General features: G+C 44.8%; 1 protein-coding gene across 2 annotated transcripts in view; it reads left to right on the forward strand.

The window, feature by feature from the left end:
* The window catches only part of Cdc42se2 (CDC42 small effector 2), a 101,675-nt gene extending 74,796 nt beyond the window's left edge, over nucleotides 1–26,879 (forward strand). For both annotated transcript variants that reach the window (XM_005376069.2, XM_005376071.2), the window contains 3 exons: nucleotides 19,028–19,129; nucleotides 23,895–24,003; nucleotides 24,469–26,879. In XM_005376069.2, the coding sequence (XP_005376126.1) occupies nucleotides 19,028–19,129; nucleotides 23,895–23,993 (201 nt within the window). In that variant the 3' untranslated portion in view covers nucleotides 23,994–24,003; nucleotides 24,469–26,879. The remainder of the gene's footprint in view (nucleotides 1–19,027; nucleotides 19,130–23,894; nucleotides 24,004–24,468) is intronic.
* The last annotated feature ends 995 nt before the right edge of the window (nucleotides 26,880–27,874 follow it).

Genomic DNA, 27,874 nt, shown 5'->3' on the forward strand with positions numbered 1-27,874 from the left:
GCCAGAGGCCCGCCTTCCAGGTGCCTACAAGGCAGGAAGCGAGCCGGCTGGAATACTGCGCTCCCCGCCCATGACTCCCTGTGTGCCTGGGCCCTGTTTCTGCTTTTGAGACAGGGTCTCACTGGGTAGTCCAGGCTGTCCCTGAACTTGATGTGTAGCCCAAGCTGTCTTTGAACTCAGTGATTCTCCTGCCTCAGGCTTTCACATGCTAGGATTACAGACTCCCACTATGCCTGGTTTCCCTTAGAATTTTAAGACCAGTTTTCTTTCTAGTATATTTCAATACACTTTATCCATTTTTCAGTACACTTTATCCAAGTAGAAATGAGTATCTATCTGGATGTGCAGTTGAATTATGTGACCTTGCAAATATACACAAATAGTTTTGATAAGTTCTGTTGAAACTAGCAATATTGCAGTATTTTGGTCTACCTGGCTAACAGCTGGATGGTGCTTTTGCTGAGATCTTAACATGCACAGTACTTTTGCATGTCTGTCATATGCACATACTTGTCTTCCAGTGTTGCTGTGATACTGAAAACTGTTAACTATCAGTTCTGCATATAGGATAAGTAAATAGAATCTCCTTTGCATTAAAGAAAAGATACTGTTAGATGCCATTTTATCACCAGCCTAAGGACACATAAAATTAGTAACAGACATAATTTGCATTATAGTTAGCTTTGGGAAATGACTTCATTTTTAGAACCTTTGAAGCATATATTTTAAAAATCCAAACAAGTTCTTTAGCTTTTCTGTAGGTTTTAGGGTTTGAATCATAAACCTGGGTTCAGTGGGTTCATCCCTTACTTTTCTACTGTAAGTTTGTACTTTAGGGTTATGCTAGCCAGCTGTGGATCTCAGTACCTTTCCCTGAGGGATATAGGAAGCAATCTATGTGTTTACCCACTTGTCATAACAAACCAGCGCAAGGTGTGTGTATGAATGCAAATGCTCTGGCTAACTGGTTTTGCATATGTTTACCTGAGTTTCACAACAGGTCTGTAGATGCACACCACTCCAGGATTTGTTTTTTTGTCATTTTGAGACAAGGTCTCACTATGCAGTTCAGGCTGGCCTTGAACTCACTTTGTACCACCACGCCAGGCTGTTGACACTCCTAACAATGCTGCCACACACAACAAATAAACCCATCTCACAGACGTAATATTGAGAGAAGGAAGCCAAAAACAATAGAAACCCAGTATAACTCCATGTGTGTAAACTTCAGACACTTTATATAAAATTCAAAGCCTGTCACACGGAAAGTCAGGAGTGACGAGCCTTCTGGGAAGGAGGGGCCTTTCGGCACCCAGGTAATGCTGCGATAGCCGCCGGCCAAGAGTGCCGGCAAGCTGCTTCGCGCTGTGACCACCCGCGAGCTGCACAGGTATCGGCAGTGCGCTTCCTGCACGTACAGAGGACGTGCACAGTCTGCTGAACGCTGCTCAGCAGCGGGGAGCACCCCCTTTGGTTGCTGTCCCCCGGGACACTTAGGGGTGGACGCGAGACGCTGTGCAAACCCTGCCAGGGACCTGCAGGTTACACGGAGGCTTCCCAACTCCATTTCCATTTCCTGGAGTCCCAGGTCTTTGGAATGACAACAGCAAACGGTAGAACAGAAGGTAAAGAAACAGACTTAGTCTAGGCAGGTGATAAATAATGCCAGAAAGATTACGAACCTCAAATAAATATGGTAAAAATAGCTGTGTATCTTTGTAGCTGCAGCTTTGCAATATAAACGGGAGTTAAAAAATCAAAAAGAAAAACTCTGGCATAACAAAATTTCATAATTCAGCCTTGGATGGCCTCCCTACAACATATACTACATTGGCCAGCAAAAATCAAGTTGTTTCGTGACATTAAACATGCTGTAATTAGGTTTTAGGTTTTCTTGTGGGGAGAAGTACTGAGTTCGAACCTAGGGTCTTCTACACGCTGGGCAAGAGCTTGTCCACTGACCTGTATCCCCTGAGACAGAGTCTGAATTGCCCAGAATGGCCTCAAACTTGTAATCCTCCTTCCTCAGTCTCCCAAAAGCTGGGATTAACAAAACAAGGGCTATAATTGAGAGTCACTCAGTTGGTGCTCTGCCTATAGTCACCACCATTCAGGAGGCTGAGGCAAGAGGATCACCTGAGCCCAGGAATTTGAGACAAGCATGGGCAACGCAGTGAGACCTCAGTAAAAACAAAAAAACAAATAAAATAAATAAAAGTGCTAATATCTTCCCTATTCCAAGGCCTGTTACAACAAGAATTCATTTTTCTTTCATTTTACTTACTCAGTGTATTATAGTCTGTGTGAGTGCCTTGTATGACAGATGTTCTGAGTAACAGTTCAAGGTCAGAACCTGTTTTCATCAGCTGTTAAGAAATCCAAACAAACAGAATAAGTCTTTTGAGAATTTTATATGAGTATACTATTTTTGAAAACTGTAGTTTCATTCCTTTTATTTATTTTCTTTTTGGTTTTTTTGAGACTGGGTCTCACTATGTAGTCAGATTGGTCTTGAATTCACTGTGCAGCCCTGACTGGCCTCAAACTTACAAAGATCCTCCTGCCTCAGTGTCCTGAGTGCTGGGATTACAGGCACATGCCACCACACAAATCCTGGCTCAGGATTTGTTAAAACTTTTCTGTGGCTTTTCCTGGTGGAAGTAGCCCAGTTCGGTACAACGGCACATGAAAAGCCAGATTTGCAAGTTTTGGAGGAGGTCAAAAGTGAACCATCAGATTACTTATGCATGGATAATGAAGATGATCCATTGTGGTAGCATACATGCATTCGTAACAAAAGTAGTGTGGGTGGAAGCTGATGACAATGATGATCACAACTACTTTGACATTGGCTTTGTGGGCCTGTGACAGTGAAATGGAGCAAGAGTCGACTGATAACAGACTCAGGGAATGCAGACCCACTTGGTTTAGATGAAGAAAACAGTCATGTGTGTACATATTTGACTGGTCAAAATGTTGCAAGGTGGTCACGCAACCAAGTGGAATGATCCAGTGTTGGAATTAGGTCCAAAAATATCGTGAGGATCTTGGCAGGGGTGAAACATTGGACAGAGTGGCAGGACTGCCATTCAGTGTTGGAGTTGTGGCCGACAGACGCTGCCAGACGCTGTGGCTGTGCGCAAAGGCTGAAAGGCAAGTGAGACTTCTGGATGCTCCAAGAGCCGTGTTCCAAAGTGTTCCGACTCCTCCCCAGCTCACCTGAAAGCACTCGTAGGTCTTGTCTTGGTTATTTTTCTCTTACTCCTGACACAAAACACCTGACATCCAAAATTAGGGAAGGAAGGGTTTCTTTAGCTCACAGTTGGTGGAGGTTTCAGTCTGTAATCAGCTGGCTCCAAGGCAGGGTGGTAGGGCACAGGGACAACAGTTCAAGGTGACAGAAGACACAAAAGCAACACGAGCAGAAGTGGGGAGGCAAGCATCTTTTCCTCCCTTGTATTGTGTGCAGGATCCCACCCTAGGATGAATCCTTTACACCCGTACCATCTCTGCCCCTCCTCTTGCACAGGCACAGGATGTTTACAAAATAAAGACCCTGGCCCAGTGCTAAGTTAAACTTCTAAACTTCTCAAGTTGGCACAGTGAATCAGCCATTACAGGAATGCTGTACCTAGCAAGGATTTCTTACGGTGATCGCAGGAATGTAAAAGACTTACAGAAAGCAGTGGGTTAAAACAGCATAAAAGTTTATGCCCTTGTACATGCAAAGATTATTGTGCTTTCACTTTAGGCATTTATCCTGGAACTCAGCCATCAAGTCCTTATTCCAGTGGTAATAAACTGAATGATGTGAATAGACTTGTTGCTCCCATCTCCCACACTAATTGGAATGTGACATTGAACAATTGGTTTACCAGTTTCCAATTGATGTTACATTTGCTAACAGAGCACAAGTTGACCCACAAGGAACTGTACATAAGACAAGGCAGAAATTCCAAATGAAATGTTGCAATTTCAAAACAGAGATTTTTTTTTTTTTTTTTTTTTTTTTTGGTCTTTTTGAGACAAGGTCTTGCTATGCAGTTCAGGCTGGCCATAAGTTCATTTTGTAACCCAGGCTTGTCTCAAACTTGCAGTGATCTTCCTGCCTCAGCCTCCCAAGTGCTGGGATTATAGGCATGTGCCCCCATGCCTGGCTTCACATAGGGTTTTATTTCTGATGTTCTTTTAGCTTTTGTAAGCAAGTACACAGGTGATGTGAAAATGTAGATGTCTATTCTAAGTACTCATTGTACTGTTCGCTTTTCTGTTTGTTTTGGTTTTGTTTCTTTGAGACAAGGTGTCACTATGTAGCCCAGGCAGGCCTTGAACTCATAGCAGTCCTCCTGCCTCAACCTCCTGAGTGCTGGGATTACAGGCATGTGTCACCACTCTTGGCTCATTACACATTTAATATTTTAGTTTATTGACATATTTCCCTGCTAAGTACATGTTGTACAATATAGTAGGAAGCTCCTGACAAAACAGGAAGAGAGGTGACAAGACTGTCACATAGGATAGGAAAGCTACACGTGATGTCAGTGTAGGTTTTGTATGCATATACATAGCTGATGTGAAAATGTGGATGTCTATTCTAAGAGCAGTGTACATATTAGGAATTTAATAATTTACTGATATTTTATGTTCCTTTTAACTACACACTATATAATAAGAACTTCCAGACAAAACAGCAAGACCCTGAGATGTCATTACGTCCTATAAAAAGGCCAGGAGAGCAGAAGACGCGTGCTGTCAGTGTAAGCGATGCGTGTGTGGGGGCCATGCTGTTGTCAGGTGTGCAGGCTGCCTTAGCTGTGATAATTGAAGGAAAGATTTTTTTGTGGAGTGCTATCGGCATTTGCATTGTAGTTCGCATAGGGTTTTGTTTCTGATGTTCTCTTTTAGACTGTGCACACCACAAACCAGTGGGTGTTGGAAATGGTGGTACTGTCCTTGATAAGCAGTAAGTGTGGGGGCTGGGCACGTAGCTCAGTGGCATAAGCACCTGCCCGGCAAGCGCAAAGCTGTGAGTTCCATCCCTGGTACCGCAAAAAAAAGAAAAGTATGAAAACTCAATACTTTATTTTTGTGATTTTTTTTTTTCCTGTTCATTGTTTAATATGATAAAAGTCAAAAGTTAAAATCAATAATTCATCAATAGAAATAATGTAGAGAATAAAGGTGGGCTTAACAGATTCATGTTTCTGTGCTTTGATGTCAGAATCAGCCGTGTACCCCACTGCTTAAGACACTTTCTGACTTGCAGGCCAGTACTTCGTACTGTCTGAGGAGATGAAGCGCACCTCTACAGATGGGAGCCTCGCAAGACTCAGGGTGTTAAAGTGGGAGGTGCACCAAAGTATGTGAGGTAGTTTACATAAAGTGCATCCCGGGGCCTGGCACACGCACCGTATAGATGTTTGCTAGTTCTGCTTTCCTGGTACTTGCATTTTAAATATTTTTGTTTCGCCTTGTTTTGGTTTTGTCTCCATTGGTTATCTTCAAGTACATCATATTTCAGATGCACAGGCCATATCTGGTCTCTCACCAGAAGTGTTTTGGTTTAGTTTGAAATAAATACGTTCTCTACCTTCTTGAAACTCCACTTCACATAGCATTAAAGAGTTTTTAAAACCAGTATAGAAAGATAAAACTCACAAAAAGAACAGAGAGAAGTAACTGTGGATGGGAGATTGTGGGAACCAGTGAAATGGGAGCGTGGAACAGAGAATCTCGCGGCTCTGCCGAGAACACCTGCTTGCGCTGTGGTGTTGCTTCTCCCACCGTCCGTCAGCTCTTCACCGACCCCACCGTTCCGCGTGCGCTCACCCACACTTGGACAGCCGTGAGGAAAGATAAGAAAAGAGGTTATAGAGGGGGTTGAAAGAAGACTTGACCAGACCTCAGAGGGAATATACTGCCAGATCCACTGACTGACAGCATGGCCACAAAGGAAGGAGAGAAAGAACAATAAGGATTACGCTTCTGCACATAAAGAACCACAAGTTTCTTTTTTGAACAACCTGTTGAATTAAAAACAAAACTCCATACTACTGTGTGAGATTTCAGACCGTCTGGACCAGTCATTTAGCTGTGTACCCAGTTACTGTATACCACAGATCTGCAGGGAAAACGGTGGAACAATTAATGATAGCTCCATAAGAAGTTGAGCAAATACACACAGACAATTCCAGCATAAAACAGTACCAGAAAAGTAATTACAGTACTGTGTATCACTTGGCATGATTGCACGCATTTACGTAGTTACTGTAACTACTGTTTTCCTTCTCTGGATGAAGGAAAGATTCCCAGATCTGCTTTTTGTTGCCTGAGGGACTCTTGCAAATGATGTCTCCTGAGGTGCATGTTTCTTGTGCCTGCTGTAACAAGCAGTCATAACCTCGGTGGCTTAGAGCAACACAAGTTTGTTTTCTTAGTTTGGGGGGTGGTGGGTTGGGAGAGGATCTCACCACATAGTTCAGGATGCTGGTTTTGAACTCACTTTTGTAGCCCAGACTGGCCTCGAACTTGCAGCAATCCTTCTGCCTCAGCCTCCCGAGTGCTGGGATTATAGGTGTGTACCACCATGCCCGACTGTTTTCTTAGAGTTCTGATGTCAAAAGTCCTGTACAAATCTGACTGTCCTGAAGTAAACCATTAGAGACCATCGTTACTCTATCATACATTTCTTGTGCAATATTCATGTTACTGTACCCATCACTTACTGAAAGCAGGCATCCTGTGTGTAATACACGCGTGTATGTGCACGCACAGAAGAGAAACCATCTCACAGGGCCCGGGGGGCCAACATTGAAGACTGCATGGCAGCATTAGTGTTTTAAAAGCTCTTTGAGATCACTCTACCTCCCCACCTACCGTTTCTCCTTTCACCTGTTGTAGTTCTTTCCAGGGTGACAGGTCCTGAGAACGAGGTGCCCGTGGATGACAAGAAAAAGTAAGAGAGACAAGAAAAACAAGAGAGGCAAAAGTCTGGGATCAGGAGGCATACAGCCTCCCGGAGTGCAGCCCCAGTCACCAATCACAGTCACCTTTTATTGAGCCAGAATCAAGAACGTAACTAGGCCAAGTAGGCGGACAACAAACGTTTCAGTAACTAAGGCATTCCGCTTCTCCAGTGCTGCCTCTCATGCTGATGGCAACCATCCGCAGGGGGCCTCCCGCACTCGGGAGCACAAGCCAGCCGGCAGTTACCAATCCGTTACAGTCACAGTCTCTACTTCTCAGCCTACGCTGTACTTCAGTTTTTGTACTTGGAATATGTGATTTCAGCCAGATACTGACATACACAGAGGACAAAAAGTACTCTTTGTTCACTTAAGGTTTCTTGCTGAGAGATGAGAACAGCAAGTTGAGTTTTGCTTTTAGCAGTTCTGTCCTTGAAAAGGTCACTATAGAGTTGCTTAGATTAGATACTCCTTTCACAAAGAAATTTGAAAGCCTGGGCACGGTGGTACGTGCCTGTAGTCTCAGCACGATGGCCGTGAGTTGGAGGCCGGCCTGGGTTATATGTAGCGAGACCCTGTCTCAGAAAGGAAAAACGAAAAAGGAAATCCAGGTGCCTCCCGCAAACTTCCATGGTGTTAAAAGCTGCAGAATTCGGCTTTTACACCGACCGGCACTAGGTTGCTTTATCTAGTACACTGCAGGGGGCACGGGCTGCACTGTGAAGCCTCCCAGCCGCCCGCCTGTGTAAACACTTCCTCTGTGAGGCTCTTGCTTTGCTGTGTGTCGTGACTCAGCTAGGTGCTCTGGTGCTCCGTGGGGACCCGTGGTGTGACTCATCTTTCACGGAGGTGGCTCTGTCACCCGAGGGCCGCTGCTGGTGAGCCAAGCTCAGAGAGCCAGAAAAAGAATTTATTATTTTTTTAAGTTTTGACCTAAATAAGAAGATGTAGAATGTGAAGTGGGCCAGTCCGTTACTAAAGAGTGTTTTCTGTGGGTCGCATGAGGGAACGAGGGAGTTGAGGTTTACTTTACAGTCTTCGGTCTGTGAGGTAGAAAGAGGCGCTTGGTAAAATACTTGAACCAAATTGAGGACCACATTGTTCAGTGGCTTGGTCATAGTACCGTTTTGGTAGAAGGATTATGCAACCCATTGACTTTCTAGGTAATTAAAGGACACAACAATTTAAAGACTTTATTCAGGGAGTACCACGAACAGTAATGGCCAATGGACATAAAGTGAGAGTTGATCAGAGAATTTCAGGTTAAAATGTGCATTGCAGTTGATACTAGCAAATGTTCATGTATTTAGACTTCTTGAACTGGGCCTATCACATAGTAAATAAACACTTAAGTCTTGCCAAATACTATTATTTTTAAAAATATTCAGCTGTTAATCTTTTTGCATTGTTTCTAAACCACTGAATTGTCAGTATCACTTGTAATCTTGTTAGACACCCAGATTTCTGTTCCATTCAAGACTTAGTGGATTTGAGGTCCCGCTACCAGAGCTTAGCAGCCAGTCTTTTAATGTCCAGCCTTCTAAGGCTTCTTGTGCACACTAAGGTTTATAGACCTCAGAGTGATGACAATGGAAACTAAAGATACAGACTTTTTTTTTTTAATAGTGGGGGATTGAACCAGGGTCCTCCAGCTAAGCACCATCCATACCCCTACCCTTTTTTTAAAAATTTGAGACAGGGTCTCGCTAAGCTGCTAAATTGCCCAGGCTGAGCTCAAGTTTGCGGTTCTTCTGCCTTAGGGTCCCAGAGTACAGGGATTATGGGAGTGCCCCAAGTGCAGCTGAGACACAGCATTTCTGTGAAGCAGAGAAAACTGAACTAGCAGATGCACTCAGGAAGCTGAGGCAGGAGGATTGCAAGTTTGAGGTTGGCCTGAGCAATTTAGAAACAAGACTATCTCAAAATACAAAAATAAATAAAAAATGCTAGAGGTATAGCTTAGCACTCGCTGTGACCCAAACAAAAGCCAAACAAGCAAACCTTAACAGATAAGGAATTTTTATACAGAAATAATAAACTCCATTAGAATTGGCATTACGTTTTAAATATCTGCCATATGTAATAATACTCTTGAGAAGTGTTTGTTTATAAAATTGGATAAGCCAAATGATTTCCAGAGAACTGAACTGACATTCCTTTAAAAGCCTTTTTACTCAGCAGCCATCTGTTTATTGTGTGAGCATAGCTCCTATCCTAGAACTCTTGGTCATGTAAGAAATCAAATTGTAAGCAGGTGCATTATAATGCAGTGTTTCTAATGCTATATTAGAGTATAACTTGGTACTCTGAGACCAGGGAATGTCCCAGCTTCCACTCAGATTGGTTTTAAACTGGTCTGAAAGTAGAGGAGACCATTGCCAAATTGGGAGAGATTCGGGTGAGGGCGTTGTATGTAGTTTGTTGGCACTGCTGCCATGGAAGATAAGATCTTTGTATAAATGAAAATCTACCAGGAAGATTCCTTATATAAAAAATTCAAATCTATTTTTATCAAGTTTATGGCTTTTTAGTCTTGTTATAGGAACTAGATGAATAACAGGGGCAACTTGAAAGGTCATGTACCTTGGTGGCATTGATTAAAAAAAGATAGCATTTGTTTTAGAAATGCCTGGTGTCTCATTATACTTTTAGTATTTCAGAAAACTAATTTAGCTTGTTTTAGAGGCTCCCAAAGGTTTTTGTTTTATTTTTTGAGACAAGGTCTTGCTGTGTAGTTCAAGCTGGTCCTGAACTCACGGTGTAGCCTAGGCTAGCTTCAAACTCATAGCAGTCCTCCTGCCTCAGCCTCCCAAGTGCTGGGATGATAGGCATGCACCACTGTGGCAGGCCCAATTTTTATTTTTGGTGCCTTTAACACTTACATTTTTTTTTTTTTTTACAGAGCCCCTAGGCCAAGAGAAAAATTGCAGATTTATCAACTAATGTGGTCCAAATGGCTTAATGATTTATGAGATGCTTGTGCCTCCTGCACATCATGCAACTTCTCAAACCGTGGGATCATATCAAACTGCCACTCTCTTTTTTCCAGTTTGGTACTGATGTTTGCACAGTGTTCTTCCCCATAGCAACCACTGGAAACTCAGCTCCAGAAAGATAATGCCATTAGGAAGAGTGTGCTCTAATCTTAACACTGCATCACCTCAAGCTTGTGGTTCCCATTGCACATCTACAGTATGCAGTTTGATCAGTTTTGACATAACACCTATCAGATCGCCACGCCAGTCAAGACGTGTGCACATCCGTCACCCCAGAAGTCCTTCCGATGTCTTTGTAATCCCTCCCCCCGCCCCCCATCCCTTGACCCCTGCAGCCACTGCTGCTTTCTCTTACCATGTAGTATATAGTATGTACCTTTTTAAAATGTGGTTTCTTTCAACATATTCTGAGGTTCGTTCATGCTTAGCATGTATCAGTCGTTCTTGTATTGCAGAGCAGGAACTCTGAGATAGTCAGAGGTTATTAGCCCTACACCCGAAAATAAATTTGAAATAATTCTTTATTCATCTAATATGCAGTTATTAAATTTCCCCATTGCTTCATAAATGTATTGTCAAATCAGGATGCAAAAAAGGTTAACGTGGTAGAACATGCTTTGAAAATTACATTTCTTGTCCTCGAGTCTGCTCTCCATTACTTGGTCATTGCCTTAGGTAATGATCTTACTGTGATGTAATTCTGCAAAAAGATGGGAAGAAACTTTTTTGAGACAGGGTCTCGCTATGCAGTTCAGGCTGGGCTTGAGCTCACTTTGTAGCCCAGGCTGGCCTCGAACTCGCAACAATCCCGGGAGGCTGGGAGGGAAGAAACATTTTTGCCTCATCTTCTGTACACTGATAGAACTGTTCATGTTTGTGTACTACGAGTTCGTGACCTTGTTCAGAATGAGAGTATTTTAAATTCGGTGAGAAGTAACTCAGAGAGCTGGCAGTCTTAGGAAAGCCCCTTTATAGAGTGAAGTGTTTCTAGGAAACACGGTGACTGCTCCTGACGACTTCGTTACACAACGGCAGGGGGCGTGTTCACACGCTTCCTGTTTTTCTCTGCAGAAGCCCGACTCTGGAATTCCCCTTTGCCCGCGACTTGCATCTTGTGTCTGTCTGGACTCCTTCCCGCCACACAGCAGCACGGTGTGGACGCAGGGGCTCTGCGTAGCCCAGGCTAGCCTCGCGTGAGCCTCCTGCCTCCGCCGGCACTGGGGCAAGGGCTACGGGCGCACCCCCGACCCCGTGCCCTGCGATCCCGCTCGCCCGCGCCGCCCCGCAGCGCCCCCCGAGGGCCGCGCGCGCTCGGGAGGGGTGGCGGCGCCGGGCGATGGCGGGGCGAGCGGCGGCTGGTCCCCGCGTCCGCCTGGCCCGGCGGCGCTCGCTCTCGAAACGTTCACCTTCGCTGCCCGAGACCCAGCCAAAGGCTGTTGATGTTATCCACGCACCCCGCGCTAGTCCACTTCTTCGCATTTTCCAGCTGTTAGTTGAATTTGAGCAGTCCCTTTTCTATCAGAAGTTACTACCATAACTTCTCCTTTTGGCCTCCTCCACCCTGTGTTCCATCCTTAGTTGTCACGGAGTAGCTTTTTAAAGCCTTCCGATTGTTTTTCTTTGTTTTGGGGGAGATTCTCGTCTTTACAGTGTGCAGACCCGGTATGATCTTGTTGGCGTACACGTCACCGTCTCCGTCTTCGCTCTTTCTGCCCCTCCTGGGCCGTAGCAGCACAGTACTTCTCTGCCCTTTTGGACAGTCATGATCCATCCTTCCTTCGGGAAAGAGGAGCTGACAGCTTCTATTTTCATTTCTCAAAAGTGAGATTAGATGAGGAGGCACGAAGATCCCTCCCAGTACCATGGTCTATTCCCAGCTCGGTACTACTATAAATTCTAGTAGAAAAATGTTCACTGTTTTCAGATTCATGATTGAGTACCTAGCGACAGTCATTATGATCGAAGTAAGCTGAAATCGTCTCTTTTGCTTTTCAGGGCGAGAGTTGCCTCTGAAACCTGTTTACTTACGTGCCTTTAAATATTCTCAGGAAGCATGATGTGTGCTCCGGAGTGGGTGGCGGCCTGAGCATAGCACAGTGCCTGTCCCTCCCCTAAGGTCACCCTGCAGTAATGCAGTTGTTGGAATAAGTTATTCGCCAGGGAGGTGTTCTGCCAAGCTGCAGACACACCCTTCCGGAGGAAGTGATGCAGGTTCAGCTCTGTTAGACGTTACTTCTGTGGTTCACAGGGTAGGGGCTGCCCGGTGACTCACGGTGGCGTGGGGCGGTATGCAGTTCCTTGCTGGAGGCGGACCTGTCGCTGCGCTGAGAAGTCCTCCACAGTCAAGAGTGTGCGGCCTGGGAGGAGGCGCCGACTCATTGAATTTAGCTGCTGTGCTTAGCCCAGCTGGAGGGGCCTGCTACTTCCTGCTCACAGCAGGAGTGCAGCAGGAACCCGCCTCTTTACCCTTTGGTCAGCGGGCTTACTGGAGAAAAAGCCCTTGTAATTTGTCCTGCCCAGGTGCTGGGGGAGTTTATGTCCTGTGATGGTGAAGATAAATTTGGATGTACCTGGACAAACAGCTTTCTGTAAAGGCAAATCTAATGGAAAGTTAGCAGTATATTATCAAGAAAAAAGGCACAAAAGACCATTAGCATCTTCTTTTGCTGCTTTAACCCCAAAAAGAAGGTAGCATTGTCTCATAAGACTCATCCAGAGAATTATGCTTTATGATCCCCAGCCAGAACAGTTTCAGCTTTGTGGTGGCGTACTCCTGTAATCCCAGCACTTGGGAAGCTGAGGCAGGAGGACTGCTGAAAATTTAAGGTCAGACCTGGGCTAGTGAGTTCAAGGCAAACCTAAGCTACTTACTTAGTGACACTGTCTAAAAAAACCCAAAACAACAAAAAATAGAAACAGGAGAAGTATGCTGAGTGGAGTGGGTAGAAAGAGATGAACACTGAGTCTGGGAAACAGGTGAAAGAGCTGAGTTCTTGGTAACGTGGGGCTTGCGATCAAAGGGTGCCTGTGGGTGTAGCAAGGCTGTGGTTAGCGGCAGGAAGTCTTTGGGGGAGGCTTTCCTGAGAGGACCTGAAGCAGCACCATGCAAGAAAAAGATGGCAGGAAACCAGTGCATCATGCTAAGAAAGAAAAAGTTTTCTTGTTTGGAGATGGTGTCTTGCTGTGGTTCAGGCTGGCCTTGAACTCACTATGTAGCCCAGGTTAGCCTCAGACTCATGGTGACCCTCCTGTCTCAGCCTCTTAAGTGCTGGGATTATAGGCGTGCACCACCCCTTCTGGCTAGAGAGAAAATTTTAAATCCATAGACTAAGGGTCTGGACCCCCTCTTGGCTTTTTGCTGCCATTTTAACCTCAAGGATTTATATGACCCCATGGAGCAGCACCCTAAAAGACACATTAAATTCTTTACCAGCACATCTAATGACTTGACTGAACTTGGAGAAACGAAGAGTATTTTGTTCCCTAGTGAGTAACATGAATTATACATACTAACATGAGTCTGTAGGACTATAATTTGTACGGTGAAGCATTTTTAAAATTTTTTATTTTTTTAAACACATGTAGTACATAATGATTACATTCCTTGTGGGGACTTGGTGCATACATTTCTTTTTCATCTTTCCAGACTCTTAGTCTTCTTTGTCCCTTTTTGCAAAAGGTCTAGCTTCCTATTTCTAATTGTCTTTTATTTTGCACTTTATTTATATTTTGGCTTTCTCATATAAGAGAAACCATGTGATATTTAACCTGCCTTATTGTGTCTGCCTTATTTCACATAGCATTGTAGTCTCAAGGTGTATCCATTTTCCTATAAATGACTCATTTGTCCTTTTTTGTGGCAGCATAGTGCTCCACTGTATATAAAGACCAAGCTTTCTTTAGCTATTCATCTGTTGATAGACATATAGACTGTTTCTGAGTTTTAGCTATTGTGTTGTCCTGCCATAAACATTAGTATGCGTGTACTGTATGGCTGTAATATGTTGTCTTTAACTCTTTGGCGAGGATGCATAAAAGGGGAATAGCTATGTTGAATGGAGTTCCTCCTTTTAGTTTTTGAGGAATCTCCATACTGATTTCCATAGGGCATGTATTGGCTTACATTTCCATCAACATGGGCTGGGAAATAGCTCAGTGGCATAAGTGCCTGCCTGGCAAGCGCAAGGTCGTGAGTTCAAACCCCGGTACTGCAAAAAAAAAAAAAAAAAAAAGATTTACATTTCTGCCAACAGTGGAGAAGGGTTCCTTTCTCTCCCACAGCCTCTTCAGCATTTATTATTACTTAATTTCTTGATGATGGCCCCATTCTTTTAAAATGGAATCTCAGTGTTTTAATTTGCATTTCTCCAACGGCCAGAGACATTGAACAGTTTTTCATGTACTTTTTCTTCTGTACCTCTTATGAGAAGTGTCTGTCCATTTGAGTTGCCCATTGTCTTGATTGGGTCTCTTATTGGGGGGAGGTGGCATTATTTTGAGTTGTGTCTGAGGAATAGCTGCCAAAGATTTTTTTCACGTTCTGTGTCTTTCCTCTCTTGGTTTTTCCTTTGCTGCGCAGGATCTTTAATTTGATACAAAACAATTTGTGTACTCCGCATGTTATTTCTTGCACCGTTGGGGTTCTATTCAGAACTTGCCTATGCCTGTGTCTTCAAGACTTTTACCTGTTTTATCTCTCAGCAAAAAATGTTCCTGCTTTCGCGTTTACACCTTTCACAGGTTCCCAGTGGCGCGAGCCCCCGGCGGTCCGCACAGGACTGTCCCGCCGGGCTGCTTGCAGCCCTGGTGGTAGAAGTGGGACAGTCACACCAATATCACTGGCGGTTTAGGCCCGGCAGCCAGGTGTACAAATTACTGTTCCTTTGTGAATCTATCTTGATTTTAGTTTAGTACATTGTGAGAAATACGGGGCTAGAAGAATGTTCTGCGTGGGGATGTAGCGTTTTCCCAGCACCATTTGTTAGAGAAGCTGTCTTTCCATGTGGTAGACACAGCTGACTGTGCATGAGGGTCCTTCGGGGTCCTGTGTTCCGGTTCCCGTGATCCACACGTTCCTCTGCCGGTACAGTGCTGTTTTCATCACTGTCACTTTGTAATATAACGTGAAGTCCAGGATTGATACCTCCTGTCTTACTTTTACTGCCCAGGGTTGCTTTGGTTATTCTGGATCTCTTATGGTTCCATATGAATTTTAGAACTGTTTTCTCAAGTACTGTGAGGAATGGTATTGGTAGTTTGATTGGGACCGAGTTTACCCTGTGTATCAGTTTTGGGACTATGGCCATTTTGACAGTCCTGGCTCTGTCTAGATCTATCCAGGAACAGGGGATAGCTCCATTTTCTGAGTCCTCTTCAGAGTCCTTTTTCAGAGTACTGTAGTTTGTGTTCCAGAGGTCTTTCACTTCCTTGGTTAGGTTCACTCCTGAGTATAGTAATGCCTCAGTTCATTAATGCTTCTGTTTGCAAAAAACATTTGGTAAATTGTGCTTCCATTCACAAACTCCACATTGGGTGATAAACATGACAACAGCTGTCTTCTAACACAAATACAATTGCAGCGATGTTCCCCTAAATTGGAGCCCCTAAATTGGAAAACAAATTAAGTTCATAAGCCGAGGCACCACTGTATTTAATTTTTCTTAATGCTATTGTGAATGATATTTTTCTAACTTCTCTCTCAGTGAGTTCATTATTGGTGTACAGAAACACTATGGATTTTTGTGTGTTGGTTTTGTATCTTACTACACTACTGAATTTGGCTAATTCTCACAGTCTTTTGGTAGAAATATTTTGGTAAGAATTCTTTCACATAGAGGATCATGTCATCAGTAAATAATGCTGATTTGACTTCTTCCTTTCCTTTTTTTTTGGTCTTTTTTTTTTTTTTTTTGAGACAGGGTGTCACTATGCAGTTCATGCTGGCCTTGAGCTCACTTTGTAGCCCAGACTGGTCTCAAACTCACAGTGATCCTCCTGCCTCAGCCTCCCGAGTGTTGGCATTACAGGCGTGCGCCACCATGCCCGGCTTCCTTTCCTTTTCATATCCCTTTTATTTTTCTTGTTGGATTGCTCCGGCTAATGTTTTGAGTACCATATTGAACAGGAATGTTGACAGTGGTCATTCTTGTTCTTAACTTTAGGGAGAAAACTTTGTTTTTCCCTATTCAGTACAATGTTGGCAATCGTATTATTATATATGACTTTTACCATTTTGAGATAAGGTCCTTCTATAATTATTTTCTTAAGCTTTTAAAGAAAAAAAAAACAAATTTTGTTAGCCTTTTTCTAAGTCAGTTGAGATGATCATGTGCTTTTTGTCCTAGCTTCTGTTAGTGTGGTGTATTATATTTGCTTACTGATTTGTATATGTGCAACATCCTTTATCCCTGGGGCAGAGCCTGGTCATTCATGATGTGTGATCTTTTTGATGATTTGTTGCATCCTTTTGCCAGAAACCTATGGGAGACTTTTGTGTCTATGTTCATTAAAGAGATTGGCCTGCAATTAGTGGTCCTTTTTGGGTGGGCTTGGCTGTGGGATGAGGGTACTTGCTAGAGCTTTGGAAGTACTTCTTGTTCAGTGTCATTAAAGAGTCTGAGGAGTATTGGTGTTCATCCTTGCCGGTGTTCTTGTGGAGTTGAGTGATGAATCCCTCGGCCCTGGGCTTTTCTTTTTTTATTACTGCTTCATTTTCATTGCCCGCTATTGGGTTATTTGGGCTTTTTATATCTTCTTGTTTCACTTTTGGTAATTCACATGTATATAGACGTCTATTTCTTCTGAATTCTACTATTAGAGTGAGGATTTTTGAAGTAGTTATTAACAATCTTCTGGACTTTGGTGATATTCATTGTGATTTTTGCCTTTTTTGTTTCTAATTGCATTGATTTTCAGCCTTTCCTTTTTTTGGTCAGATTGGGCTTGTCTGTTGTTTATTCTTTAAAAGAACCAGCTCTTTGACTCGTTGATTTTTTTTTTTTTTAATGGTATTTTTTTTATCTCAATTTCATTACTTTCTGCTGATCTTCATAGTTTTCTTCCTTGTACCAGCTTTGGCTTTGGCTTTTTGCTTGTTTTTTGGGGAATTTTTTTTTTTTTTTTTTAATTTTAAAGAGAAGAAAGATAAATAATAACAATGGTATAAAATTACAAACAAGATTGTAGAAGAGTAACAATGTTCTGTACATTGTGCATTGTTATCTTCAAAGTAGTTGCCCGTCTTGGAAACAACCCACATGCCCATCAACTGAGGAATAGATAAAAAGGATGTGGTATTTTTATACAATGGAGTACTACTCAGCTATAAAGTTTTTGGGGGAATGTGAAGTGCATCAGTAGGTTATTTGGGGTTGATCTGTTTTTGTGATGTGGGTACTCACAATTACAAATTTCCCCCTTAAGAATACTTTCATTGTACCCTATATGTTCTGGTATGTTGTACTGGCATTATCATTTGATTCTAGATACCAGTCTCTTCTTTGACCCATTGATTATTCAAGAGTGTATTGTTTAATCTCCATGTATTTGCATAATTCTTGTGCTTTCTTTTGCCATTGATTGCTACTATCATTGTGCTGAGATCTGATAATACGCATGGGATAATTTTAATTCTTTTGTATTTACTTAAGCGTGCATTTGTTTGGGAGAAACTTCCATATGCTGGTGGAACACTGTAGATATCTATTAAGTCCATTTGTTCAAAGGTTTCATTCAACTCTGATATTTCTTTGTTGGTTTTTTTATCCAGTTGATCTATTTGTGACAGTGGGTGTTGAGGCTCCCAGCTGTACTCACATCAATTACCTGATCTTTCATGTCCCGTAGCATTTGTTTTATGAAGTTGGGTGTGCCTGGTGCTCAGTGCATATGTGTTTATAATTGTTATCTCCTCCTGTTGAATTGTTCCCTTTACCAATATGTAGTTACCGTCTTCACTTCTGATCAGTTTTGGCTTGAAGTCCACGTCTGAAAATAGGATAACCACTGCTTATTTCTGGATTCCCATTGCATGGAATATTGTTTTCTCCATTCTTTGAGTTTTACTCCATGCATTTGTTTTTCGATTAAATGTGTTTTTTAATCAAACCTGGAAATCTGCCTTTTTAATGAGGAGTTGAGGGGCTGGGGATTTAGTTCAGTGGCACAGCACCTGCCTGACAAGCGCGAGGTCATGAGTTCGATTCCCGGTACTGGAAAAAAACGAAAAACAAAAAAACACAAAAAATGAAGAGTTGAGACCATTAACATTAAGAACTATTACTGAATGGTAGTAACTTCCTTCTCTCATTGTATTACTGTATTTTCCTATTGCTAGGTCTACCCCCCCAAACCCTACCTGGTTTATTCATTTATCTCATTTTTAAAAAGAAAGCTTAATACATAAACAAAAATTGTATATACTAATGAGACACTGAAAATGTTCAATGTATTATATACATTGTACAGTGTTTGTCAGGGTAAACATACTGACCTCCTCAAACATCATTCCTTTATAGCAGAAATTTCCAAAATCATTTCTAGTTTTTTGATGTCTCTTTGTTTAAATGAGCCAGGCATAGTGGCTCATGCCTGTAATCCCAGCACTTGGGAGGCTGAGGCAGGAGGACCGATGTGAGCTCAAGACCAGCCTGAACTGCATTGCAAGACCTGTCTTAAAAAGACACCCCACCTAAAAAAAAAATGAAATTTAAAAGTTTAAATGGGTTTTCAGGCCAGTGTATGTGACGTGCCTGTGTCAGATCTTCTTATACCATTAGCATGGTGTTCATCTGGCATGAAAAAACGTGGTTGTTATGCAAATATGTGGGTGACCAAAGCTTGCCAGAATACCATTGTTACAGGTAGTAATTGTTACTTTGCTGTGCTAATCCTTTTTTGTGTATATACTTCTCTGGGAGATTTCATACGAGGTAATTTTGGTGGGCTAAGGTATTTTTGTCATAGCTAAATTCATTACTAAAATCACTATCCTTGGGTAGAAGAACCCATCAGAATAAATTTTTTGTTAATAACGTATTTCTCAACACATTTTTCTTGATGTTTTAGAAAAGGCGGCGGCGGATTGACCGAAGTATGATCGGAGAGCCAACGAACTTTGTACACACGGCTCATGTGGGCTCAGGAGACCTGTTCAGCGGGATGAATTCAGTAAGTGTGCGGAGGGATATGTACCCGGGCCTCGGATAGGGTCGGATGGGCCGAGCTGTCGGGCCAGCCAGCCAATTTTAATAACGCTGTGACAAGAGAATTTGTAGGCACAGAGTAGAAACATGGTGGCTGTCTTTACCCGTGGATACTGTGCGTTCAACCACTATACCACTGTTCACGGGGTACGTACAAGTAGTCAGGAGGTGACAGGTTACCAGGAGGCTGTGTGTAGGTTATGTGCACATACTGTACCATGCTGTGAAAGAGACTTAAGCATCTGGGGGTTTTGTTATCCACCGGGGCCCCAGAACCAGTGCCCCACAGGTACTGAGCAGTAACCGCTGTGTATCATGACAGCTCGTCTCCCTTTCGGTTTGAGAGGTTACATGTTTGTTTCCTGTACTAAATTCTCCATATTCCTGATAAATGCTTCAAAGGTTAGAGTGCCGAGAGGAGGTCAGTAACCCATGATTCTCAGGCTCCCAACGGCAGGACCTGGAGGCCAGCCTTTAATAACCCCTCATCTGTCTGTCTAAACGCTGTTTCTCTGGTCACTGCGCCCTCCATTGAACCAGGAGAACCTCACACACGCTAAGCAAGTGCTCTGCTTCTGAGCTACAGCCCCAGCTTTTGAAAAAATAAATTTTATTTTGAAACAGGGTCTCACTAAATTGGTCAGGTTGGGCTTGAACTTACAATTCTCCTGCCTCAGCCTCCTAGTAGCCGGCGTTACAGACCTGCTTAGCACGGCCTGTGTAGCAGCTTTTTATTTCAGGTTCAGTTAATTTTTGCAAACATTTTTATTGCATTTATTTTGTAAAATAACAGTTTTTACCTGACGATATTAGAGTTTTTTTTTGTGATTTGTTTATTAAGTCTAAGGTAAGTTCTCATGCACATAGCCCTTGAGGGAAAGGCAGCAAAAATTTATCATATGTGGATATGAAGAACCAGAAAAAAGAAGAAAAGCTATTTGCTGTCTTTTGTAGAGGCCTTATTAAATTTGAGAGTCAGATTTACATTGATTCAGCTGAACTCTTCTAATTTGCGTCTACGAGAAAACCCGGAGGCGGGCAGTACAAAGAACTCCGCCAGTGAGGCTCTTGGGGCCCCTTCCCCCGGGCAGCAGGTATCCGGGTGATCCCTGAAGCGCTCAGCCTTGGGAGTCGCGAGGCTTTCCTGAAGTAGAGTTCTGGCTGTGTTGTGACTGACTGGACAGCACTGGCAAAGACTCGGCCAGAGCGCGGACGGAGCAGAGACCGACGGCGCCCGACAGCGCCCGACAGCGCCGTGTGCCCTCAGGGGTCGGCAGGCGGAGGGGAGGCGGCGAGCTTCCTGGAGGGAGATTTTGCGTGAAGTCTGCAGGAAAAGTGCTTTGTTTCACTGGACTCCTCTTGTGGGGATGCAAGCGTACGGGGTCGTGTCGTTGTCAGGAGAGTCGGTAGCTTTGCCTCCACAGGCCACGTGGAGTAAGGGACAGGGCGACCCTGGTACTGCTATCACCGTGGTGATCGAATACCAGAATGAGTGGGTTCATATTTATTATACGATGACCATTGATTTCTTTCTCATCTATAAATGTCCTTACCACTTCAGATTTGTACAAACATGTTACACAAGAAGAATTAAAGTTCAGTATCTGGGCATGCAGTACCTACCTATACCCCCAGCGCCCAGGAGGCTAAGGCAGGAGGGTGGCTGTGAGTTCAAGGCCAGCTTGAATTTGTAGTCCGTGGTATTTGCTCGCCTTCTCACTCCTGTGCATCCTCATTTCAGGGCACTGGCTGTCCCGGAGTTACGTTCCCCAGTGCTGGGGTGGGCCCCAGGCCACCTTTTATACCAGGTCCTCACCAGAGAGCTCTGTGACCCCCTCAGGGCTGGGACCCTATTGTGGAACACACTGTTTGTCCCTCACAGTGACACACTCACTGTCAGCACCGAGAGGTCACTTCCTAGAGAGCCCACAACCTTCACTAGTAAATTGCAGAGTTGTCTTTTAGAGGAATTTTTCTTTTGTATACTCTGCATGCCGTTGTGAATGCACAATGTTAAAAGATAAAGTTTTTAAAATAGGCCTAGCTGGGTGTGGTGATGCACCCCTGTAATCCCAGCACTTGGGAGACGAGCAGGAGGATTGATGTGAGTTCGAGGCCAGCCTGGGCTACAAAGTGAGTCCACAGCCAGCTTGAATTTGTAGTCCAAAAGTAAACACCCTGTCTCAAAAAGGCCCCCCCCCCCGAAAAAGCCTAGCCTGCGACGGTGACGAATGCCTACAATCCTAGTACTCAGGAGACGGAGGCAGGAGGATTGCTGAGAGTCTGAGGCCAGGTTGGGCCGCATTGCAAGACTCTGTCTCATAAGTTAATTAATTAATTAATTTTAAAAATAGGCCTAAAGTATCTAGGAAAGCCAAGGGTAGGTGAGAAATTATTTGGTAGCAGCGCCCTGCCACTGCACCGCCTCCCATCCCTCAGGCCACCTTTCTGGGTGTTAGTCACTGTATCGGGCAGATGCTGAATGTAGATTAACGTCAGCGTCACATGGCAGCCATAGCCCTCAGACAACATTAGTGGAGCAAGTTTATTTGGAGGCCTTAAAGAAATACGGCTATAAATTTCAGTTTTTCTATTTTTATTAGTCATTTGACAAATCTTAATATAGGTGCTATAATAACACCTTGTATCATAGAGTAACATGTTGCACCTTACTAAAATTTCCAGAGCGGTAGAAGTTGCCCATTTCAGAGCCACCCTTCATTTGCATAATTCCATGTGCTGCTGTCCTAACCTGCCTGACTCCAGAAACAACTCGGCACGTGGTTACTTTCTGTAAACGTAATATGTTGACTGAGGATGGCCAGGGGAGAAGCCCTCGCACGTCGGGCTTTGTCCTGCGTGTGGATGCGTGAGCTACAGTGTCCCCATCGAGCTCCAGGCAGCAGGGAGGCCGTGCTGGGCCTGACCAGTGCAGCTGCCGAAGTCTTCCCACCGCAGGCCTTTCACCTGCGGCTAACGTGCTTCCAGCCTGAGACAATAGGGGTAAACTGAAGTCATTGCAGTTTGCGAAGACTGTGTGTGTGTTTGAGTGAAGAAAGGAAATATCCTAGCATCTGTGTATCTTAGGGCCTGTCAGAAAATAGCCCTGGGAGGTGTTAGAGGAGGTTATCGCCTCCACCACAGTAGCCCCCAGTTAGACTAGAAAATTTAGGCACTTATACTTTGTCGGACTTGTGTTCTGCCATAGAGACTGAGATTTCTCTCTGTCTGGTCCAGTGTTGTTCATACCTGAGTCTTTTGTGAGTAACTGAAGTGGTCCTGTGTTGGGTTAATAATATCCCTTATTTATTGCAGGCTGATGAGGTCCGAAATCTCCCAAACGCGTGTATCAGAATGGATAAAAGATCTAAATATTAAAACAGAAACACTAAATCTACCAGAGGAGAAAGTAGGTAGAAATCTTGAAGACATAGGGGTAGGTAGAGACTTCATGAACAAAACCCAAACTGCACAGGAAACACTGCGAAGAATCAACAACTGGGATCTCGACCTATTAAAAAGCTTTTGCTCATCAAAAGAAAAGACAACCCACAGAGTGGGAAAAATTTTAGCCAGTTGTCCCTCAGACAAAAGACTTCTATCTAGAACATATAAAAAATTGAAAAAAATCAAGCCTCCCAAATTCAAAGACCCAATCCAAAAATGGGCATCTGAGATGAATACACAGTTCTCAGATGAAGAAATACAAATGGCAAATAAATGCATGAAAAAATGTTCAACATCCCTGTTCTTCTGAGAGATGCAAATTAAAACAACACTGAGAATCCATCTCACCCCAGAAAGAAGGACTCTCATGAAGAAATCAACCAATAACAAATGGTGGTGGGGCTGTGGGGAAAAAGGAATCCTTCTCCACTGCTGGTGGGAGTGTAGACTGGTGCAACCATTGTGGAAATCTGTGTCGAGATTCCTCAGAAAACTAGCGATTAGTGGTCCCATTTGATCCAGCTAACCCCCTTCTGGGTATTCTCTCAGAAGAATTACAGACACAGTGATATATGTGCACCCATGTTTATAGCAGCACAATTTGTAATAGCTAAATCTTGGAATCAACCCAGATGGCCATCAGCTGAGTAAAGGATTAAAAAGATGTGGTATTTTTATACAATGGAATACTACTCAGCCATAAAGAAGGATAACCTTGAGACATTTATAGGTAAATGGATGCAACTAGAGACCATACTTATAAGTGAAAAGGGATCCTTTTTCCCCACAGCCCCATTCATGTGTAAATATCACATTGTCTCCCAGGTGTGAGGACCTGAAAGAGAAAAATAAGATCCAAAATGTACAATAGACATTGTGAAATAGGAAGAAAACGTTCAAGAGGAAAAAGGAACTAGGAGGAAAGGAAGGAAAAAGGACAAAGCCAAAATACAAGATAGTTATACTACGAATTTCTCTTGGTTCATTGAAAAGGAAGGTTTATGCCAGTATCGTTTGGAGAATTCTTCAAGCCATGCTTTAGGACATCGTAATATTGTACACTGATTAACTACTTTACTCAATGTATTAACCATTTTGTTACGAAATGTTATTTTTTTTTCCATAAAAAACCCTGACTTTTATAAGTAACTGAGAAGTAGAGGGGAAGAAATGGTTGCAAAAAAACCTTTTATTCCCTAACCTGTGGAGTGCAGCCCAGCTCCCGTGTTGGGAAAGGACTGTCCCGTCCCCGCTGCGCCTGACGTGTTGCCTGCCCCTTGCAGGTGAGCTCCATCCAAAGCCAGATGCAGTCCAAGGGCGGCTACAGCGCAGGGATGGCGGCCGGGGTGCAGATGCAGCTCGTGGACACCAAGGCGGGATAGCGCGGCCTCGGTGAGTGGGGGGTAAAGTCTGGGCTCAGCGGCCGGCGCTGCGCGGAGAATGTAGGTTTTGGGTGGTTTTCCTCACAAAGAAGCTCAGATGCTTTAGGACGGCTGGTGGAGGAGGCTGTCCTGGGAGTCTTGGGACAAGGTGCAGCTTCTCACACCCTTTAAAGAGTGAGACCAACACTTGGAATACTGTGAATGCACGGTGAAGTAATTTTACACTTAACACTGTGTACAAACCCTTCATTATAAGCTTTAACGTAAAAAACCCCACCTTGAAGAAGGGTAGTGCCGGGCGTGGTGGCGCACGCCTGTAATCTCAGGACTTGGGACGCTGAGGCAGGAGGAGCATTGAGTTTGAGGCCAGCCTCAGCTGCAAAGCGAGACTCTGTCTCAAAAATAAATTAAAAGAAAATTATAAAAAAGGATAAAGGCTGAAAGTGAATATAATGTTTTTCTTTTGATTTTATAGGTCATTATGAATTTCGGTATTTTCTCTGTCCACTATTCTATCATTTTCTGTCTTGTGATTGCATTCTTCCATTTTAATTACAAAAGAAGAAGTGTGACAGCGCCTGCCACCCTCGAGATGACGCCAGCAAGACGTCGCTTCGGCCTGAAGACGTCCCGGCAGCTGGCGCGTGCCCGTCCCCGCAGCTGGCGCAGCGTCCAGGCGTGCGGCGTCGCGGGCGTCATCGGCGGGCCCGACCTTAGCATGCTGTTCCGTGAATGCTAGCCCCGTTCTGCAGTTTTCCGTCTTAAACATCTCCTTTCTGCCTTACGGTTTCCCTGGGAAGCACTGCCCGTGACTTGTTAGCTTGCCGCCACTTACTGTATGTTTTGGAAGGTGTGAGACCCGCAAGCACAATGATCCTTTTTCTTTGTTCCAGACTTGAGCAGAGCAGGTGTCTGCATGCTTCATGGGGTTGGTTTGCTGGCCCGGGGCTGTGAGAAGTGAGCGCTTCTCCCGGGCCTGGGCCGATGACACTGCTGCTATCAGAGTGCAGGCGTGGCCCCCAGGTGTGTCCCTGGCTCACAGAAGCAGCTAACTTTGTAGCTTATTTTTAGATGTCTTGGCTTTTTGGTCTGTGTGACGAGAACTGCAGTAAGAGAAGCTTGCGCTCCTGAGGCGTCCCTTCTGTTGTGAATGTTCAGCGTATTTATTTTGAGAGCAAGGACCGTGGCTGTGTGTCTGTGGTGTGGTGAGAGTCAGCCTGTCCCATTCTGAGCAGCGTCTTCCCCGTGAGCCGTTCATTCTGCGTGTACCTGGTTTAGTTTTACTGTCTTCACGTGTAGTGTCTTGGTATCCGGTGGTCTCTGCCAGCGGCGTGTTGAACCTCAGGCCCTTGCTACTCACTGCAGACCGGCGGGGGGGTGGGGCCTCCCGCGCTGTGCAGATTTTGGGGGCTGTGGATGTTGCCGAAAGCAACACACCCGCCTGGGGGACTCACTGCCCGTGAGAACGACCTATACGGTGGCTTTTTATGGTTTTGGTAAGAAGCCTTTGCTCAGGTTCCAAAGTGTTTCTCTTTCATAGACTTTGTGTATCTCAAATATTTCTGTAAATGTTTCTGCACCGTATTAGAGCATAGGGTTAAACTGAGTCAGTGGCTTGTAGTATTAAAATGTTTAAATCCCGTGTCTGATTCAGACCTACCTGCATTTGGCGGGATTAACACTTTGATGCAGGAGATGGGGCTGAACGGGAAATGCAGAGAGCTGGAAGGGGTTGGTCATCTCAGAGAGGGACAATGATAATTTTCTCTTTGCCTTCATTCATCCTTTTTCCCAGGGGAAAATCTTTGTCCCAGGTTTTTACTAAACAGGTAACGCAAGAAATGCTGTTTATGTAAGTAAAATAGAGCATTTCTGAATTTGATTTACCCACTAGAGGGGGCACTGGAGGACGCGATCCTTGCCTTCTGCAGTTCTGGGGCCTTCAGAGGTGTCAGTGCCAAGCACAGAGAGGTTTTGTGAGGGAAAGTCCTCCTGCAGCTGAATAATTGCAGCTTTAGCCCGCTGTCTTTGCTCCCTGTGGCCGCTGTCCTCAGCTGGGGCTGTCCCCCAGCCCGCCGCGCAGGCTCTGGACGGTGCAGGGGTTTTCCTGGCATCATCAGCACGGTGCATTTTGACTTCAGAACGAATGCCGTTTTGTGTTGCCCCGGAACTCCTCAGGACAGTACCTGGAGCCACTCCCTCTGCCTCAGCTCGTGATCATTTTTATTCATGTTTCCCAACCACTAGACAGTGCGGAGCCAGAGCCCCCCAGGGCCACACGCACGGTGGCGCGGGCCAGGTGCTGCGACGTGCCCGTGAAGAGCGCCACGGGGACGCGACCTTCCCACTCATTTTTCTGGAGGGCAGCGGCTTTCCCACCTTCATCAGTGGGGTTGTAAATCTTGGGAGGTTGGTTGTTGTCCGGGGCAGCGGCTCTCATTGTTAAATTGAAGCTGATTAAATACGTAGGATTTTTGTGCTCAGAATTCTTTATTCTGTTTCTGCTTTGCTGACGTAGACGCTAACAACTGTTGAGCGAGACAAGCTGAAGGAAGCCGAGTCGCACAGCGGGGGCAGGAGCGATGGCCGCCTCTGTGCAGCCAGGAAGCGCTGCTGAGAGCCGGGCGGCGGCAGCAGGGCTTCCCATTCGCTTTCTCTTCTGCTGGGAGGTGAGGCTGGTTTCAGTAGGGAGAGCAAGTTTGCCTTGATTTTGTTTAAAGTGACTTCTGCTCGGCGCCCAGAAGATAAAGTTGACATATTTTTATAATATAAGCATACTTTTTTTGTACATTGTGTTCATTCTTGAATAAAGTGAATTCAGTGTTGGCTTGTAGATATTAAAAAGAAAGTATTGATTTTGATTCAATAAATGTTTTCTTTCAACCAGGTTTTGTTTTGATTCTTTCAAGGACCTCCCCAGAATTCACTTAGGGCACCTTCCTGGCGTTCTTACATTTTCAGCAATGATCCCTATTAAGCAGAAAACCCCAGTACATCATTTTGCTTTAAAAGATGAGTTAAATATCTAATTATAATCTATAATTTCAGTTTATCGTATAACTTAACAAATTTCTACTCAGTGCAATATAAATGTTAGGAAAGTAAAATCGTATCAGATAGGACCAATGAATCCTGGGAGCTGGGCAAGAAGGACGGCGTGGCGAGCTTTGTGCGGTGAGGCTGGTCCCAAGGGCGGCCCAGCGTGAGAGGCGCCCCGGGCTCTGTCTCGGGTTGAGCCCGGATCTTGCTGCGTTGCCGAGGAGGCTGGGTTCAGACCCCTCCCTCGGCCCGAGTAGATGAGACTCAGGCGTGTTCACCGCACCTAGGGAACCTAGGGGGCGCTCTGAACAAACGTGCGGAGGATGGGTCTTCAAGTGTTACCCAGATGGGCTTCCCACCTCAGCCTCCCAAGCCACTGGGGTCACAGGTGCACCCCGCCACCCCCCAGATGTGCCAGCCACAGCATCCGATTTCCAGCAGGCAGCTGGATGTGCGCACGCCGTGCCGCCCGTCCTCGCGGTGCTTGCAGGGTTTCAGCGGGCACGTGCAGGTGGGGTTGTGCCGTGAAGCTGGAAAGCTTTTCGGCCATCACAGAGTGTCTCGGGCTTTGGAGTGTGAGGCGGCGGGCCCCGGGGTGATGTCGGGGCGTTGGGCGGCGCCCGAGGTGGCTGTGGCGGGCGGGGACGCTGCCCCTCGCCCTCTCCGCCGCTCCTTGGACACGGCTGACAGCCCACCGGTGGATCGGAGACCACACGCTTCCCGACACGAGAACTAAGACAAGCACCAGGGAAGAACACACGTTCCGCCAGCCGCGTCCGTCCTTCACACGCACGCGGGGACGGGCCGCGGAGTGCCGCGGGGCGGGCAGCGTCTCCGAGGAG

The sequence above is a fragment of the Chinchilla lanigera genome, unplaced genomic scaffold (genome assembly GCF_000276665.1).
Source record: "Chinchilla lanigera isolate Chin_1 unplaced genomic scaffold, ChiLan1.0 scaffold00007, whole genome shotgun sequence".
NCBI classification, from domain to species: domain Eukaryota; kingdom Metazoa; phylum Chordata; class Mammalia; order Rodentia; family Chinchillidae; genus Chinchilla; species Chinchilla lanigera.